The sequence below is a fragment of the Aquarana catesbeiana genome, linkage group LG11 (assembly GCF_042186555.1).
Source record: "Aquarana catesbeiana isolate 2022-GZ linkage group LG11, ASM4218655v1, whole genome shotgun sequence".
NCBI classification, from domain to species: Eukaryota; Metazoa; Chordata; class Amphibia; order Anura; family Ranidae; genus Aquarana; species Aquarana catesbeiana.
In genome coordinates this window covers 60,724,463-60,743,999 of record NC_133334.1, presented here as the reverse complement: position 1 = coordinate 60,743,999, position 19,537 = coordinate 60,724,463, and the positions used below count along the sequence as shown (strand labels likewise).

Sequence of the window (19,537 nt, the reverse complement as noted above, 5' to 3'; positions counted from 1 at the left end):
TGGATATGACGCTGAGCACGTGCACTCAACTTCTTTGGTCGACCATGGCGAGGCCTGTTCTGAGTGGAACCTGCCCTGTTAAACCACTGTATGGTTTTAGCCACTGTGCTGCAGCTCAGTTTCAGGGTCTTGACAATCTTCTTATAGCCTAGGCCAGTGATGGCGAACCTATGGCACGCGTACCACAGCTGGCACGCCGAGCCCTCTCTGTGGGCACGCAGCAAGCTGCCAGGATAAGGGGGGGAATCCCCCAGCCAGGCAGTCACTTGTGCAACATTTAGGGGGGTGTAAATGTGTCAGTGCTGTAGGTTATTGCCTCCCCTGGACCCCTACACCTCCGGTAAGGCATTTGGGCATTCCTCTGTGGCATCCTATTCCAGCTCCTCCTGCCCCTAGGACTACTTTGGTACAGCCCGTCCCTCTGGCAAATGTACTGCGACCTGACAGCGGAGGGGGAGGGGCAGTGCTTGGAGCAGATTATGGTCATGGGAGAGGTGCAGTGGCTGCTAGCTGACCTCTCAGCGACTGGGACACCAAGGAGTGGCTGGATGGCGGGGACTCGTGCAATACTGCCTTCCCTGTGCTGGGGAGAGCCCTGATGTGATGGACGATGAGGCCATGGGGAGGTAAGGAGGAGGATGGATCCTCCGATCTACATTGCACTGTGTGTGGGGGGATGGGGGGTGAGTAGTGCAGGAAGTATGTGTCAGGTAGGTCGGTGTATGTGTCAGGTAGGTCAGTGTATGTTGCACAGTGCATTCTGAGCAAAACGCATTCCTGCACCCTGTATTCTGAGCAAAACGCATTCCTGCACCCTGTATTCTGAGCAAAACGCATTCCTGATCCCTGCATTCTGCGCAAAACGCATTCCTGAACCCTGCATTCTGAGCAAAACGCATTCCTGAACCCTGTATTCTGAGCGAATCTGGCAGAATCGTACGTTTTTGGTCCCTTAGGGCTCATTCAGAGGGATTATCAGTCCTATCCTCTGTACAGAGCTGCTGGTAGGTTTAATTTTGTGTTGGCACTTTGAAATAAATAAACTGGTTTTGTGTCGCTGTTTGGGCACTCGGACTCAAAAGGTTTGCCATCACTGGCCTAGGCCATCTTTATCTAGAGCAACAATTCTTTTTTTCAGATCCTCAGAGAGTTCTTTGCCATGAGGTGCCATGTTGAACTTCCAGTAACCAGAATGAGAGAGTGAGAGCGATAACACCAAATTTAACACACCTGCTCCCCATTCACACCTGAGACCTTGTAACACTAACGAGTCACATGACACCTGGGATGGAAAATGGGCCCAATTTGGACATTTTCACTTAGGGGTGTACTCACTTTTGTTGCCAGCAGCAGACATTAATGGCTGTGTGTTGAGTTTTTTTGAGGGGACAGCAAATTTACACTGTTATACAAGCTGTACACTCACTACTTTACATTGTGGCAAAGTGCAAGTTCTTCAGTGTTGTCACATGAAAAAATATGCTAAAATATTTACAAAAACGTGAGGGGTGTACTCACTTTTGTGGGATACTGTGTGTATATATATATATATATATATATATATATATATATATATATATATATATATATATATATATATATATATATATATATAATCAAATAAAAAAATTGATGTATGAGTGTTGCAGGGTGTAAAGAGATAAATTACACCTCCAGGCTACTGATCAGGAGGTCCGCAACCTCAAGTACTGCCTCTTATCTGCATTCTGCAGATGCCTGTAAGGATTTCAGACAACCGATCTGGTAAGAGAAGCATGCAGGGAATGTGTATGTGCCTGGGGCCAGCTTGTTTAAGATGGAGATCTCTCAAATGTTAGCACAGAGGAAAGTCATTTAAATCATGATACGTTATAACACCCGATCTAGAGTTCTCTCCTTCCTAGACTTGTCCCTTTAGGCAAAATGCTTTAAAATTTTCCTTAAAGTGAAATAGAGAAAACAAGAAAAGCCCAGCCTGTAGAGAAAAGCATTAATATCTTGCCAGCCCCTTGGCCAAACTCTACTGCCTTTATACGATAGCCCCCTTTCACACTGACTGACCGATCGGGTCCTCCTGTCAGTTTTTCAGGCGGACCCAATAGGACCATCTATTGCGCTCTACGGAGCGGCAGATGTCAGCAGACGTGTTCGCTGACACCCGCCGGCACATCCAGTCCGCTAAAAACAGACAGATGGGGATTTGTTCTCATCCATCTGGCTGATCGGATTGGATGACAGTCGGATGGAAACAGACAGGTGGTCCATTTACATCCGAATGTCCCACAGAGAACAGCATGCTGTGTCCGTGTCCGATCTGCATAGCGGAGCAGACACGGACCTGTCATCCGCCTACTCAGCAGGGATCAGGAATAACTATTATACTACATTAAGTTGTGGATGAAAGAATGAATAAAAGAATATAGATATGTAGCATATTTTACGTATTTGACACCCATAGCTACTCTTTACAACAAAACTGCCTTCAGTAATAATAATAATAATAATAATATAATAATATTAATAATAATAATATAAAACAAATAAGAAGGGCCAGAAAAAAAAGTGAAAATTCTAGTGCTTTCACATGTGGATGGTCAATGGAGAAGTGCCTCCTTACATTGTCAGTGGACTAGTACCCCTTTACACTAGTGGTCAGTAGAAAAGTGCCCCCTTACAGTGGTGGTCAGTAAGGGGTCTATTTACATTGGTGGTGAGTCACGTATCTTCTGGATTGGATGTTCAATTAATAAGGGTCCCTTGGATCAGTAGGAGAAGAACTCTCTTACGTTGATGATCAGTGGGAAGAAAGCCTCTTGTATTAGCAGTCAGTGGGAAACATGTCCCCTTACAGATAGTATTGTAGCACCTTATAGACCATCAGTGGTGTCAGTTGTAACTTATCTGAGGGACAAAAAATGCTCATTGTTCAACCCCTAGCAAACTCTGGAGGAACCCTGGTTGAGAAAGGCTTATTTAGAGAGTCAAAATGAGCAGCTACCAAAGCCCCAATACGATGCAGACGTAGTACCATGAAAGCACCTTGTATTAAAATGGAAAAATTTGGACTATGTGGTTGTTGGCCAGTCAATCACTTCAGTGATTAAAGGAGAAGTAGGGTCAAAGCTCTTTTGGCTCTACTTGTCCTATGGGTAACAGGAGTGCACTTGGTTCTGCACTCCTGTGACCCGTATTCAGCTGACAGCGGGCTAAACTCTGCTGACCTCACTCAGCCGGTCCAAGCTTTGGAGCAATCCTGACTTGAATGTCCAGATTCCTGGACCGGCGGCTGGCTCAGGCTCTCCGCGGTGATCGCTCAGTACTTGGTCTTAGAGGCAGCGAGGGACAAATGCAGCATTCATCTAAGCGAGTAGGATTGTTTATTTTCTTTTTAAATTCTCTTCGCTTTTAAATCTCCCCACCATAATTTTCACTTGTTCCCTCTGATTCTAGAAAGCCAAATGATGGCTTCACTCCCCTCCGAAGGAGTCTTTACAATGTGAAAAGAAGAAAATAAAATTAGAAATAAAGACACGTGTGAGCACATGAGTGATTCATCCATGTGTACTCCCAAAAATAAAATATCCGCTTTGGGTGAAGTGAGTTTTTTAACCTGTTTTTTTCTCATAACATTATATAATGTGATTGTAAATGATCACCTTGTGAAACAACCCATCCAGTCTAAAATAGAAATAGAAGGAAAACCATTTGTGTATAGATATACAAAAGTAAAAAAAAATAGATATTTATAATGTTTTTTTTTGATAAGTGATCAGATTCCCTCTGTTCTCAGCTACATAAGAGTTGGGGAGGAGAAACTACAGCACACTAGTCTTCTCAGTAAATGGCTCTGTGTGTGTGTGTGTGTGTGTGTGTGTGTGTGTGTGTGTGTGTGTGTGTGTGTGTGTGTGTGTGTGTGTGTGTGTGTGTGTGTGTGTGTGTGTGTCAGGATGAATCTGATCATTGGAGGAGAGAAGGCTGAGTTCCCAACACAGCTAGAGAACTGGCCACAGTGTATTCTACTGCTTAGTTTGGTCAGTTTTTGATAAGCAAGCAGAGGGACTGGCAGGAATGCCAGGCATTTCACACAAAGGAAGAAATACAAAGAGAACAGGAGACTTTCTCATACAAGTACGTGGTACAGCAGGCACATATCAGGAATATGAAATGTTGGGTTTACATACTCTTTAAAGTCTTTAGGGTGGAATGTATTCACAATAAATGAGGCTCATGTTGTTTAAACAGAATGAAAGGGCACTTGTCATGCAAGCAATACGTGGGTTGCCATTTCTTCTGAGTATGCTGGTTGTTGGACTGTCGCTGGCTCTGAGTCACTGACAAAAGTAGCCAGCACTCCTGATCTTCATCTAGGTCATTTAAAGCCGAAGGATCGACACAACAGTCAAGCAAACGAGCATTGGCACTTTCCACATGAGAGGTTTCCAAACCTTCAAAGGTTCAGATCGTGTCCTGCATATTGGTCATCCTATTGCAAAAGTTGGCCAGTTGGTCCAGATCAAAGTCTCATCCAGTTCTCTGAGTTCTGATCACCTTCTACAAAGTATCAGGATAAGAGGACAGGATAAATGATATAGTTCAATAAGCCAATTTTCCCCTTACCTGAAACCCAGGAATAACCAGGTGATCCACATCCAGGTAAATATCAGGATGATGAATGCAATAGGAAATGAGAAGGCGATCCAGGAGCCGAAATTCACAAACTGACAGCCAGGGTAACGACTGCATGAAGAAGGAAAGGACAAGAGACATGAATACATACATTTTCACATCATAGTAGAGCTGGTATTTCATTGTACACCTCATTACACCCCCTACAATAATAAAATAGAGAGGAGCCCAACCGAAATAAAGAGAGGAGGGCTTGATTTTTAAGGGGAAGTGCATTTTGGAAGGCAAATGCACCCCCAACCCATACACCCCTCCCCCCCTCTCATCAAATTCACCAATTGAAGTGCATAATCCAAGTACAAATCCAAGTTCTTGCTGCCTGGCCTGCCCATAGCTGGATAAAAGATTACATCTTCCAGCAGCCTCTGAAACTCTTGCACATAAGGCAGGCCTGGCTCTAGGAGATAAAAGGGCACCCTGTGGGCTTGTGTAGCATATGAAGTGGAGAGAACAACTGTAGGCAGCTGGAAATCACAGGCTGACAATGGCAAATCAAAAGTTTAAAAGTAGAACCATAGGCAAAACTTTTCTTTTTCATTTTGGATAGGGCAAGGGAGGTTAATAACTCCTGTCAGATTTTTTTTCACCATCTGTGTCCCATTGCAGAGATTTCCCTTCACTTCCTGTCCCATAGTAAAACAGGAAGTGAGGGGAAATCCTGGCAAATTAAGGGAATCCCTTGGGGACCCCCCCAGGTCACCAGAACTAGTGTCCACCACTGGAAGATTTCCCCTCTATTGCTTTTCTGGAGACAACCCAAAATTTGGGATTTTCTTTTACTGTCACTTTCAATGCTAATGGTAAACAGGACAAATATAGAGGGTGAATCTCCTTAATGGGGACACAGACAACAATAAAAACCTGACAGGTGTTCTAATCCCTCTCCAATCTATCCAAAACTAAAAAACAATTTGTGCCCTTAGTTACACTTTAAGAATCATGCCGTCTACACAGCCAACTAGAGGACAGAGAGCACAAAGTACAGACGCCAGTGTTGACCTTTGGTGGACACAGGTAATCTACAGGCCCCATAACTAGGTATCATGTGGCGTGCCTTTAGTGTATGTTGCTGGTAGCCAAGCCCTACACCTGATGTAGCTTGCTTTATTTTCCAGCCAGGCAAGACTATTACATGCAGCAAAGATTGCCGCTCCTCTAAAAAGCAATCTGCACTTAGATTGTTTTTCAGAGCCGTTTGACACGCAGGGAGGAGGCTGAATATCGCCTCCTCACCACCTTCTTTAACCCTCAAAATGCTGCACCACAACTGCATGTGGCTGAAGGGTGGTTACAGTGTAGCCCTATTCATTTGAATGGGTTGCATTCAGCAGAACACTACAGAGGATTTCATTCCTGCCCCAGCCACTGCCTTTGCAGCCTAAAGTGGTTGTAAACCCTCACATATATCCAGTGAAGTGGCTGGCCTTCAGGTGATACACAGAGATGAAACAAATCCTTCTATGTAAGTTGTACCCGTTTATCTGCAGTCTTCTCTACATTTGCCGTCAGAAAAAAAGGGGGGGGGGGAGCTGTAGTTACACTCTGTAGAGCTGAGTAAGGAGAGCTCTAAGAGCTGATTGGAGGGAAGGGGAGGTACAGGACAGCCCCTCTTTCACACAGGAACAAAGCTGTCAATCAGCTGGACATCCCGCCCGTCACCTTTTTTCTCTTGGTGTCAGGAAAACTTGTCAGAAGGGATTAATGCAGATAGCAGGAGAACGAAGCAGCAGACAGAAATGACACTTAGGGAGAGATTTACTAAAACTGGAGCATGCAAAATCGGGTGCAGCTCTGCATAGAAACCAACCAGCTTCCAGGTTTTATTGTCAAAGCTTATTTGAACAAGCTGAAGATAGAAGTGGATTGGCTACAGTGCACAGCTACACCAGATTCTCCAGTGTTAGTAAATCTTCCCCTTAGTGCTCTTGATTAAGGCAAGTACACACTATAGAGGGCTATGCTTTGTTCATGTTTTATGTCTGAGGTTTACAACCACTTTAAGGGGGAGCAGTTGGGGAGTGGTAAAAACATGGCTCAACTATGTTTTTTTTACCACCCCCAACTGCCCGTGTAAACAAGCCCTAACTGAACACACTTTGTTCAGACAGGAATGAACCATTCAAATGTAGCAATTAATGCTGATCACAGTTAAGGGTCCTTTCACACATTCACGTCCGTTTTGATGGACTCCGCTTGCTCAGCAGGGATCGATCCTGTGATCCCCGCTGAGCCGATGGATGACAGGTCCGTCTCCACTCACTGTGCAGGGACGGACCTGTCAGAGCTCCGCTCACCTCTATGGGGGATCGGTTGAAAAACAGATCCGCCTGTCCGTTTTCATCTGATCCGCCAGACAGATGGAAAATAGGGTTTCCATTCATCTGGATTTAGCGGAGCGGATCGGATGTCAGCGGACATGTCACAGCTGTCACTCCACAGAGGTACATGGAGCGTCCGTTCAGGTCCACCTGAAAAACTGACAGGGGGACCTGAATGGTCCACATGTGTGAAAGAGCCCTAAACAGATTGCTGACCAAGAAGTACTGCAGTGCATAAGGCACATAGCCATCAAAATCTGCCCATGATGTGCTACTATAGCCAATTAATGAGGCCCATTACTGTTGTGATATTTTCAGGCTTGATGGTTAATTATAATATACAGTATGTGCAGTATCCAGCTCCTCTGTTTTATATTTATAGTATCGTGTGATACACTGTATTCATACATATAAGTAAAAATGATATAACCAATGCGTAATGAATTACTAGTATATTCACTGCTTTTTTTTTAACTAAGGACCATTAGTCCTAGGAGGAGAAAAAACCCAATAAAATCAGTTTCTTTCTATTATACAAGACCAGTCTGGTTGGCTTCCTGTGTCAGACCGGGTAATACACGAGACCTACAGTAATGAGTTCAATGAGTGTCATGTGACCCAATTACTCACGTTTCAAACTGTTCAATAAATATGAGATTGGTGGAAGTCCCTGTAAGCGTGGCCATCCCACCAATGGTTGACGAGTATGCGATGCCCAGAGAGAACGCTTTGCACATCATGTGATCGCGCTTAGTGCGGTAGAAGCGACCGGATTTAGACTGTGGAGACAAACAATGAAAGATACATTTATATTGTATTCAGAGCAAACATTACAGTTTCATAAGATTCCTTATTTTTCCCAACAAAATAATCAATTCAAATAACTTTTGCATAGGTGGGGAATCTTGCAGCGCGACAGATCTTTAAATTATTTAAATATAAATGTATTATTATAGTGCAGTTTCTCTCTTTCTCAACTGGCACTATTCTTTTCTTGCCTTAACCCTTTCGTGTCCAGAAGTCACTGAAGCCTCGATGCCCAAGGCCAGGTTTAGCAGCAACAGCCTACAATAGTAAGCTTGATTATAACTCCTCTAAAAAATCTGCATACCTTCCTGCATACATTTATATTCTTTACAATCCCCACAGAGTCATCTTCCACTGGGAGAAGAGAGGAATATTGGTACTTGCTCGTATGGTGAAGCATGTGACTTATTCCCCTTTCTACAGGTCAGTCATACATGGAGCAAATTTCTTTCCTGCAAAAAGAAATTTGCTTGATTCCCCCATAAACACACAGGGGTTGATTACTAAAGGCAATGAGACTGTGCACTTGCAATTGCTCCAGAGCTTAGTAAATGAGGCAAGCGTTGACTTTACAAAGAATACCCAATCATGTGCAAGGAAAAGAAAAAAAAACAGGATTTTTGCTTGCACATGATTGGATGATGGAAGTCAGCAGAGCTTCTGCTCATTTACTAAATTCTGGAGCAACTGCTCTTGCAGAGTGCAACTACAATTTGCAAAGTGCACTGCATTTCCCTTTAGTAAATAAACCCCACAGTGTTGATGTGGGAATACCTTCTGCTGGGGGAAGCCGTCCCCACCAGGAGAAGACCATGATTATTGCTAAATCACAGGTAAAACCTGGCATGCTGGTTGTACCTAAGTTGATTGATCAACTAGGTAAATTCAGCCTGACATACACAGTTCGAATCTCAGCTGGTTCAGCAGAATTCAAATCATGTACAGTATAGTTTGCCTAACACAGCTATGATGTTGGTGATTGTGATTGGCCCTGTGCTGTCACAGAGAGAGACATCAGCCCTGTGCAAACCCTGGTTGGGCTAGACCAAGAGCTTACACAGAGCTTCCTTTCTCCCTCCTAGTGACAGGGGAGCAAAGAGAAGGGAAATATTCAATTCTGTGGGTAGCCTGACTTTAGGAGCTATGTCAATGGGCTTTTAGACAGGTTTTGCATTTCCATACAAGTCTATGGGAATGCATCCGAACTTGAAGCAAGTCAACTACAGGTCAGAAGGAGGTCAACTGCAAATGTCAATGAATTCTGAAACATCTCAGAAACGTCTCCAACTGATGTCATTCACACAAGCCCCAAGACCATCAACTCAGGACCTGAAAGTAATCTCGAAAATAGTAAGCTCGAAAATAGCATGTAAATTAATAATCCACAGATAACCTGAGGATATAGTATTAAGAAAACTCAGTTTTACTCATGATAATTGGAATTTGTGACACTGGTAGGAAAGTATGGGTACCATGCACCATTGGCACCGTGTTGCTTTACTAACTACCTCTTATTCTTCCCTTTAGTCCCCATAAACACCACCCTGCCCAAACCCCTTCGGTCTTCCCATCCCCTGGTCTCTGTTCCCCCCACCCTTTTTCTCTCTCTCTCTCTTTACTTTTTATCCCCTTCCCAACCCAGGGACCCTTTAGCTTCCCATTGGGAACACTGATTTTAGCCCCTTCCTGTAACAGAACTTACTCTAAGAACAATTATAGAACCAAGGTAGTGAATTGGCTCGACCTGTGGAGTTGGCAACCCAATATGTATAATGTTTTGTATTCATATGTGATGTAGTTCCTCTATTAAAGCAGAGTTCAACCCAAAAGTGGAAGTTCCCCTTTAAGCACTCCTTACCCCCTTACATGCCACATTTGGATGTAAATTTTTTTTGGGTGGGGCAGGTACCTAGTTTTCACAGGTACCTGCTTCCACTTCCGCTCAGGCTGCCTCCTCTCCCCATCCCTTCCCGCAATCTTCTGGGACAAAACGCAGGTCCCAGAAGATTGCCCGCCCATTGAGTAGGTGCAGCGCAACTTGCGCAGTGCGCACCCGGCTGTGAAGCTGCAAGCTGTCACAGCCAGTTGCCCACACTTGCAATGCCGGCATCGTGTTGAGACGAGGGAAAGAGCCAAGGGTTGGGGCGGCCGCATCGCTGGGCCGTGGGACAGGAAAGTGTGTGTTTATTAAAAGTCAGCCGCTACACTTTTTGTAGCAGCTGACTTTTAATAAACTCAAAAACATCTGGAGCTTCACTTTAAGCTTCGTACACACAATAAGAATATTAGATGAATGATCCTCAGCTTTTTTTTTGCATGCTAGTCTCCTATCGAAAACCAATAGGTTACTAAAGTTACAAAAATTCTCATATAACAGAATACAACTTTGAAAGTGATGTAATGTATTGTATTGTAACGTATTCTTTCAGTTACGAGCATGCGTGGTCTTGGTCACATGATTTTTTTTCATACAATTACCATACTAATTACACAAAATTGTTTGTTCTGTTATCGTACCAGAAAAATTTTCGTTTGTCCCTTTAGCTAATTTCACATTAACTGTAATCAGCGCTTAAAAATCTATGTACTAACAATCAGATTATTGGCCAATCTCATCAAAAGCGTTTTTTTTTTTCGGCTGATTTTCTGACCGTGTGTACTAGGTAGAAGGGTCATTTTGTTTGGCTCTTCCCACTTACCACTAAGACGCAACTGACTTTTGCATTTCTTACATAAATTGTACTTTGATAGCCTATGCTAAACTCAATGTAAACCTTGTTTTATATTTGCTTTGTTAAACACCATATGGTTTGACATTGTTTAACCTTTTATACTGTACCCTTTGGATGAGACAATAAAGTCTTTATGGTATTAAAAGCAGGGAGCTGCAAAACACCTTTCAGGAGCTTCCACTGACTACTGGTGGCTCCCTACATCCTGGATGGAGCTGTGGTTGGGATCTCTGTGTAGGGAGAAAGACCCTGCTCCAACCACAGCTACTCCTCTGTCTTCCCAACCTGCTAAGTTTTTAACTAATAAGATAAAGGGCTCCTGAATTGAGTACCCTGCAATTTGAATATATAGTAATGTGCTAAGTTACTCTGTTTTCCTCGATGAATGCTCCTACATGTTATATATGATATTGCCTTACATGGGTTGTGGTCATAGGCTCTAGCATCTGCTAGGGTTATCCTATTTTGATCTGTACTCATTTTGTACCATTTTATGATTTGGAATGTTGCGGTTTTATTTTTGTTATTTTATGCAATAAACGGCATCTGTTAAAAAAAAAAAAGTAACAATCTGATGGTAAGCAGAAAAAAATGGTAACTATTTTATGGTAAATTTATAGTAAATATTTCTGCAAATATATTCTAGCTCGGGTTAGGGGATAAAAGGGAAAATCCACTTTAGAACAGTATGGATGTAAATGTTGAAAGTTACATAGCAAGCTACTTTAGAATTCAATTAGTGCATAAAATGAGAAGACCTCTAGATTATTTTTGTTTGCATTTATATCTGCCTTTCACTGCAACTGGTGAACAAATGCAGAGCTGAAGCTTCAGCTACATAGAGAGAGTCAGCTCTTCAGTCAGCCAGGAGTGACATTTGCACTAAAAGAAAGACTAAAGGCCAACATTTTAATGTTGATGTAATGATGATGTCATGGAAAGAAATGATGATGTCATGGAAAGAAATGATGATGTCATGGAAAGAAATGATGATGTTATGGAAATTATGTAGCATGGGCGGTGGCTAGGTACCTGCTTTGAGTATCGTCTGCTTTCAAAAGCTGGTTCTTCCTGAAAAAGAAAATCAAAATACATTTAAAAAGATATACTAACTGCTACAATTAACTTATTTGCTCCCTTTAAATTCTGTGATCAATACCACTGAAAGCATTTTGTTATATCTGTTTCATAATTGTAAAAAACTAAACACAAAAAAAACACAAAAAAAAAACCAGTTGACCCCACCAGAAATCCAGTGAGCCAATAACACTCTGTGTACTCTGCCTCTCTTATCACTTAGCATTGTTCCAAACTCTATCAGTGGACTACAGCAGTGTTTCTCAACTCCAGTCCTCAAGTTGCCCCAACAGGTCATGTTTTCAGGTTTTCCCTCAGATGAAACAACTGTGGTAATTACTAAGGCAGTGAAACTGATCAAATCACCTGTGCAAAATAATGGAAAGCCTGAAAATATGACCTGTTGGGGCACCTTGAGGACTGAAGTTGAAAAACACTGGACTACAGAACACATCTCCTCTGCGTTTTGGGGAAGAGAAGATGTTCTGTAACCCTGTAATAGAGGGACGTGTTGCCACCTCATGGACACTGTAATAAGCACTTTTTCAGGAACCATTACTGGCAGAATCATCAAATGAAAATAAATTATTTAGACCCCTTTCACACGGAGGCATTTTTCAGGCGATACAGCGCTAAAAATAGCACCTGCATAGCGCCTGAAAAAAGCCTCAGCTGCAAACCCAGTGTGAAAGCCCGAGTGCTTTTACACTGGGGCACTGCGCTGGCAGGACGTCACAAAAAGTCCTACCAGCAGCTTCTTTGCAGCAGTGGAGGAGCGGTGAATACACTGCCCCTGCCCATTGAAATCAATGGGGCAGCGCTGCCATACAAGCGCCGCTGCAATTTTGCTGGCAGATTTAACCCTTTTTCGGACGCTAGCGGCCGAATAGCGCCGCTAAAACGACGGTAAAGCGGCACTAAAAATAGTGCCGCTTTACCGCCGACGCCTGGACGTTTTCAGTGTGAAAGCACTCTTAAAAGCCTGAAAAAAATGAATGCAGCCACCAAATCTAAGGACTTGAGAGGCAGGGGTGATGATGTAAATTCCACTTTGTCCAATCAAAGAACACTTTCAATTATTTGTAAAAATGCAAAGCGTTTCCCGAAATAGCACAAAGCACCTTCTGTGTTCGCTAAGCATCATGTCATTCACTCAGCATTTTTCAATGAATGCAAAGCATTCTCTGATTGGACAAGGTGGAGAATGTGATGTCACCATCCTGCCTCTCTGCCTCATCCAATCAGAGAATGCTTTGCATTTATTGTGAATATGCAAAGTGTTCTCTAAATGGAGTCCATGCCGAGCGGGTGACCTCCTGTGTTCACAATACAAAGGACCTGGAAGCTGGTGGAGATCACTTTAATAGCTTACTGTTGCGATTTCCAGCTTCCACTTGAATCAGCCAGTTACTGAACATACATGCCTACACTGGTCCAAGCTATATTAATGTAACCAAGTAAAAATATCCATACTGGGAATTCATCTTTAAAGGTACAATCGCTGTATATTCCAGCATGTCAGTAATGTATTGCTGCAGAGTTCCAGCAGTCCTCATACATATAAAGACCTAATCAGTTGGTGATTTACCATCACATTTCTTATTTGTATGGATTAGTTAAATTGGTTAATCAAACCAGAAAGCAGCACATAACCATCCGAACTGCATAGAAGATCATTTTATCATAAAATGCACTAATCAATCAATTTTAATCTGTTAAATATTAACTGAATAATCAATCAGCCATGTTTGTTGATCCAAATCCACCCAACTTGATTTGTTACAGTATGTTGGGTATATGACATGTGTAAGTCACGGGCCCCCCTAGAGAAAATATGATAACCTGATGCTGGATAAATCATAGATAGAGGTTGAGACTGGCAAGCCATGAAAACTGACTTCATTATCATACTCTCCCTAATATCTATTGTAGTTATCAAAAATAAAATTGCTTCCGACAAGAACGAATAGGAATGACGGGTAGAGGATGGTGTGCGCCAACAAACCTCATTTTCTTCAGTGCTTGCGGTTCCATTATCCAAAATATTATTGCTGAAAGAAAACCAGAAATGACATTCAGATGTCAATATTTTCACAGAGGACGCGTCTACTTCCCAGCACTACAAAATGATTACAGCCAAAGCTCGCTCTGTCAGTATTCCCTTTCACCGCGCAATTCAGAGAGCGAACACACGCAGACGTCTGTGTACAGAACGGTTTTGTTTCCTCCAAGTTTAGAAACTAAAGCTAAAAGATTAAGAGCGGGGGAAAAGAAGCAGAGACGTCTGTATGTTAGGCCTTGTTTACATGGGCAGATGGGAGGGATGGTAAAATTAGGTGGTTGAGCTGCAGTGTGACCAACACCAAATCGATGTGCCATAAGGTAACACAGCCACTGGCTGTGCTGGAACTCACTGCCGCAGTCATGGAGCAGCAAAATGAATACAACAGGTCATGTTCGGCTTGCAGTACCGCCGCCAAACACGACCCATTCAACTGAATGTGGCCGTACTGCAACTGCAACCGTTTGTGAGGCCAAAGTGCAAGGGAAAAATTAGGGGTTCAATAGACACCTGATGTCAAAAGGACCTGTCACCTGCACAATGCTATCACAAGGGGCTTACTTATTTTTTTTTTTTTTTTTAATTTTCCACACACATGCAAAAATGCTTATGTGGGTTTGTTTTTTGGGTTTTTTTGCTGCGTATTTTCTCAACTCAATTTATTTCTCTTAAGCCAGCCATAGACAAATCGAAATTGGGCAGGCTGGTTGTACTATAGTCGATTCATTGATCTACTTCAGTACAACTAGCCTGTTGCTTTTTTTTTTTTTTTACCTGATTGATACAGGTGGCTATAGCTGCCAGCAGTGATCACTGAATTCTGCCGGTGCTATCCGCCAGCAGAAGACCATAGCGCTGTGGGAGGGATTCCCCCATCAACACTGACTGTATTGATGGGGGAATTGGGCAATTTTCTTTCCTTCAACCCAATATTGAAAAAAGAAAACTGCATAATGTATGGCCTGTCTTATTCTGGTGTGCACGATGATACTGAATATGTGTTGTGCAATCTGAAATTATATACACATGTGCTTCCTAATACAGTATAGGAATATACATCTCACACATACTTGCACAACATTGATGATTCATTTTAGCAAAGAAATATTCAAATTAATGTTTTTCCTAGAATGCCATTAAATGCAAATTTTAAAAGGAGCTGTAAAGGCAGAAGGTTTTTTATCTTAATGCATTCTATGCATTAAGATAAAAAATACCTTCTGTGTGTAGCAGCCTCCCCAGTCCCCCTAGTAGTTGCCTGAGCCCCATCTCTCTCTCCAGTGATATCCACGAGTGTTTTAGCTGTCCGGGACTCTCCTCCTGATTGGCTCCTGCAGCTGTCAATCAAAGTCAGTTAGCGAATCAGGGGAGAGGGGGGCGGGGCTCCGAGTCTGAATGGACACACAGAGCTGTGACTCGGCTCAGGTGCCCCCCATAGCAAGTTACTTGCTGTGGGGGCACTCAACAGGAGGGAGGGGTCAGGATCTCAGAAGAGGGACCCGAGAAGAGAAAGATCTGGGCTGCTCTGTGCAAAACAACTACATAGCGGAGGTAATATTTACCTTTCAGGAAAAGATGCAAGATCAATCTTTGTAGTATCTGTTAAAAAAAATTAAAACAGGAAATATAGATTATATGTACATATTTTTTTTTAAATGGCTCATAATAGCAACACCACCTGCCAAAAGATATTGATCAAACCAAAGCTGGCCGTACAAAAATCAAAAACTTGGCCGGTTCAGCGGGACCTGGTCAAATGTTTATCAGTTTGTGACCGCCCCTGCTAGACAGAAGTCGATCATTTGATCCAATTCTGTTAAAGGGACATGCTGTAAAATTCTGTCGGTCCGCAGCTGCTGATCAGTGTATTCTGACAGCAGAAGGTCCCACGCAGAGATTCCTCCATCCTCCTCAACTGTATGGATAGAGGAAGCTTGCTGGCCGAATGGAAAAAAAAAAAAAAACTAACCTTCTAAGGCCAACCTAAAGCCACACATAGACTTTAGATTAGTATAAAAATTGTGACACAAATAAACACTCACACTTGTGGTTTACCTCCAACTAACCTAACTCCACCCACAACACGTTAAAACCATTAGGGCATCGGGTATTTTTCACTCTTTTGGAAAAAAAAGTTTTAAAAGGATAAGCTCACCTACCGCAATATTATTATTATTATTATACTCATATTCAAGGTGTAACATGTTACGAACGGACCAGCCCCCACACCCTCCGATCTGACAGCTAGCGGGGATTCCCTCCCCCCGGGCTAGCTGTCACAATTATACAACAAAACGTGGCTGAACGGGGCTCTGCCTGCATGGCTGCATCACTCATTCACAGTGTCTCATGAATAGAAAACTACAAGATCTGTGGGTTGGGTTGTAGTTTTCAATGAACTACTATGACGCTGTGGAGTGCTGTGGTAGTTCATTCTCTCTTCCTGTCAGATTGTATCTGCTTGCCCATACGGGATGTACAGGTACACAGATACACTGACAGATTGCAGTAGACCTGCATGGCATAGGTGATCTGCTGATCCCTGGTGTAATGCTTTACAGGCTCCAGAAATAAAAAATAATAAATGCACTTTTTTTTTTAATCTGCATGGATTATTTTTTGTTAAAAGGTGAACTTCTCTGTTAAAGGATAAGAATAAAATCTGATCACTGTAAGCAATCCCAGCAGTGTTATGTGGCTTGTCCAAACCCCTATAATGGTAACTGTTGCTTGACAGCTTGATCAGCATGTCAATGTGGTAAAATAAATATCTGTATAAACATATGAAATCAAAAATTAACCACTTAAGGACCAGCCTCGTTTTGGATTTTAGGTGTTTACATGTTTAAAACAGGTTTTTCTGCTAGAAAATTACTTAGAACCCCCAAACATTATATATGGTTTTTCTTCTAACACCCTAGAGAATAAAATGGCGGTCATTGCAATACTTTTTTTTGCACCGTATTTGCGCAGTGGTCTTAAAAGCGCACTTTTTTTGGAAAAAATTCACTTTTTTGAATAAAAAAATAAGACAACAGTAAAGTTAGCCCAATTTTTTTTTTATATTGTGAAATATAATGTTACGTCAAGTAAATTGATACCCAACATGTCACGCTTGAAAATTGCGCCCGCTCGTGGAATGGTGACAAACTTTTACCCTCAAAAATCTCCATAGGCGACGTTTAAAAAAATTCTACAGGTTGCATATTTTGCGGTACAGAGAAGGTCTAGGGCTAGAATTATTGCTCTCGCTCTACCGGTCGCGGCGATACCTCACATATGTGGTTTGACCACCGTTTTCATATGCGGGCGCTACTCGCGTATGCGTTCGCTTCTGCGCGCGAGCTCGTCGGGACAGGGGGATTTTAAAAATATTTTTTTTTTTTTATTATTTATTTTACAATATTTTATTTATTTTTACACTGTTTTTTTAAAAAAAAATGGTGTCCCTTTTATTCCTATTACAAGGAATGTAAACATCCCTTGTAATAGAAAAAAGCATGGCAGGACCTCTTAAATATGAGATCTGGGGTCAAAAAGACCTCAGGTCTCATATTTACACTAAAATGCAATAAAAAAAATAAAAAAAAAGTCATTTAGAAAAATGACATTTGAAAAAATATGCCTTTAAGAGGCGTGGACGGAAGTGACGTTTTAACGTCGCTTCCGCCCAGCAGTGTCATGGAGATGAGTGAGCGCCATCTTAGCCTCACTCGTCTCCAGACACACCACAGAGCAGGACACGATCGCCTCCGCCGCTACCGACGGCTCCGGTAAGCGGCGGGGGGCACCAGATCGCGGCGGGAGGGGGGGGGCCCTCTCCCGCCACCGATAAAAGTGATCTCGCGGCAAATCCGCCGCAGGGACCACTTTTATCTGAAAGCCGGCCGCCGCACGAAAACGGGGATACCGGGGTTATGGCAGCTAGCTGCTGCCATAACAACGATATCCCCGTTCAAAGTTTGGACGTACATAGTCGTGCGGCGGTCTTGAAGTGGTTAAAAAGATTTTTATGAACTTAATGTTATCATAACAGGTACAGTATTAAAGTGTTACTAAACCCACAACAGTAAAATCAGTCTGTATATGCAGTAAGTCATGCTTGTCATACTCACTGTGGAACCTAAGGGGTTAATCTTCCGCATTGTGTAAAAAGGTTGTTTGATGCTGGCTGCTCTGATCCTCCCCTTCTTCCACAGTCCCCAATCCATCTTGTGAGAAGACAGAGCCTTTAGAGTCACTCTGCACATGCTCAGTTTGGTGTGTATTGCTAGTGAGTAGGGCTGGGGAAAAAATCGATTTAAATCTTGAATTGAGTTGAGAGGTCAAATCGATTCAAAATTTAAGCAAATCGATTTTTTTTTTTCTCACCGCGCCGGTCCTAAGGAGCTGCGGGCAGGATTTTTTAGGCGAGGCCGCGGCTTCGGCCTAGTCTACGGCTTCAGCCTAGTCCGCAAGGCCAGACACCGCGGACTAGGCAGAAGCCGCGGCCTCGCCTAAAAACTCCTGCCCGCAGCTCCTCAGGACCAGAGCAGTGTCCAAAAAAAAAAAAAACTCGATTCGAATTGTGAATCAAGTTTTTTTTAAGAAAATCGCAGATTTTTTTTGGGGGGGGGGGGGGGGGGAGGAGAGAGAATCTCCCAGCCCTACTAGTGAGTTTTTTTTTTCTTGGGAAGGTGCATGTGATCAGCACAGGGCACATCAGCACTGTCCAGACAGAGGGTCGGGGGTCATGCAGCCTCATAGGACAGTCAGAGTAGAATGAAAACTCCTCCTACAAGCTTTAACCAGACACTCATAGAAGTCACAAGACTGCTATATACTGCTGATAAGAAAACCAGAAGACCAGATATAGTGAATGCAGGTTCCTGGGTTTAGTAACACTTTAATCATATACCAGAGTACAACATTTTTTACCATAGTGGACTTTAAGGGTGAGCCTGTTCCTTTTTTTCTACATGAGCAAAGCATGGATTTATTTCAAAACACTGAGCAGACAATTCTAGCACCAGACAGCTGCTGACTTTGTATTCCCCAATTATTAAACAAGGAAGACGTTCCTAAAAATATGGCACTCTAGGGGTATGTGGCAGACAGCATCTCCTCTGCCAATCTACAGTCATATTAATAAATGACTTATTACAGCCTAAGTTTAGTTTAAAAAAAATCAGCACAAGGGACATCACTTCCAATCGCTGTGATGTGCACCTTGTGCTGCTGGCTGGTTCTTTAGATGAAATCTTCCATTCACCGCTCCCCCACTTTTCCCTCGCATGCGACAGGTCCCAATGATTACTGCCACTGGCAGTGATCACACGCCAACAAAACATCAGGCTGGTTATATTGAAGTTGAACAATAGATCAACTTCAGTACAGCCAGCCTGCTCATAGGTGGATCGAAATTCAGCTGGGTCCTGGTGAACTTGCTGGATTTCAATTGGTTTATGGCCAGCCTTATGCCGCGTACACACGAGTGGACTTTTCAACCGGACTGATCCGACGGTCTATCCGACGGACTTTCGGTGGAGTTCCGACGGACTTTCCTAATGAACGGACTTGCCTACATACGAACACACCAAAGTCCGACGGATTCGTACGTGATGACGTACGACCGGACTAAATAAGGAAGTTGATAGCCAGTAGCCAATAGCTGTCCTAGCGTCGGTTTTAGTCCGTCGGACCAGCATACAGACGAGCTGATTTTCTACCGGACTCAAGTCCGTTGGAAAGATTTGAAACATGTTTTATTTCTAGGTCCGTCTGACTTTTGGGGAAAAAAAGTCAGCTGGATCCCACACACGATCGAATTGTCCGACGGAGTCCGGTCTGCCGGACCAAGTCTGCCGCAAAGTCCG

The 19,537-nt window shown here is 42.9% G+C and overlaps 1 protein-coding gene across 1 annotated transcript in view; it reads right to left on the bottom strand.

Annotated features, from left to right (window-relative positions):
• LOC141112067 (solute carrier family 13 member 1-like) overlaps positions 1-19,537 on the bottom strand; it is a 74,820-nt gene that overhangs the window by 20,723 nt on the left and 34,560 nt on the right. Inside the window, exons 5-9 of the mRNA XM_073604478.1 lie at positions 15,245-15,281; positions 13,626-13,671; positions 11,576-11,614; positions 7,635-7,783; positions 4,618-4,737 (exon numbers count right to left, since the gene is read on the bottom strand). Coding sequence (XP_073460579.1) covers positions 4,618-4,737; positions 7,635-7,783; positions 11,576-11,614; positions 13,626-13,671; positions 15,245-15,281 — 391 coding nt within the window. The remainder of the gene's footprint in view (positions 1-4,617; positions 4,738-7,634; positions 7,784-11,575; positions 11,615-13,625; positions 13,672-15,244; positions 15,282-19,537) is intronic.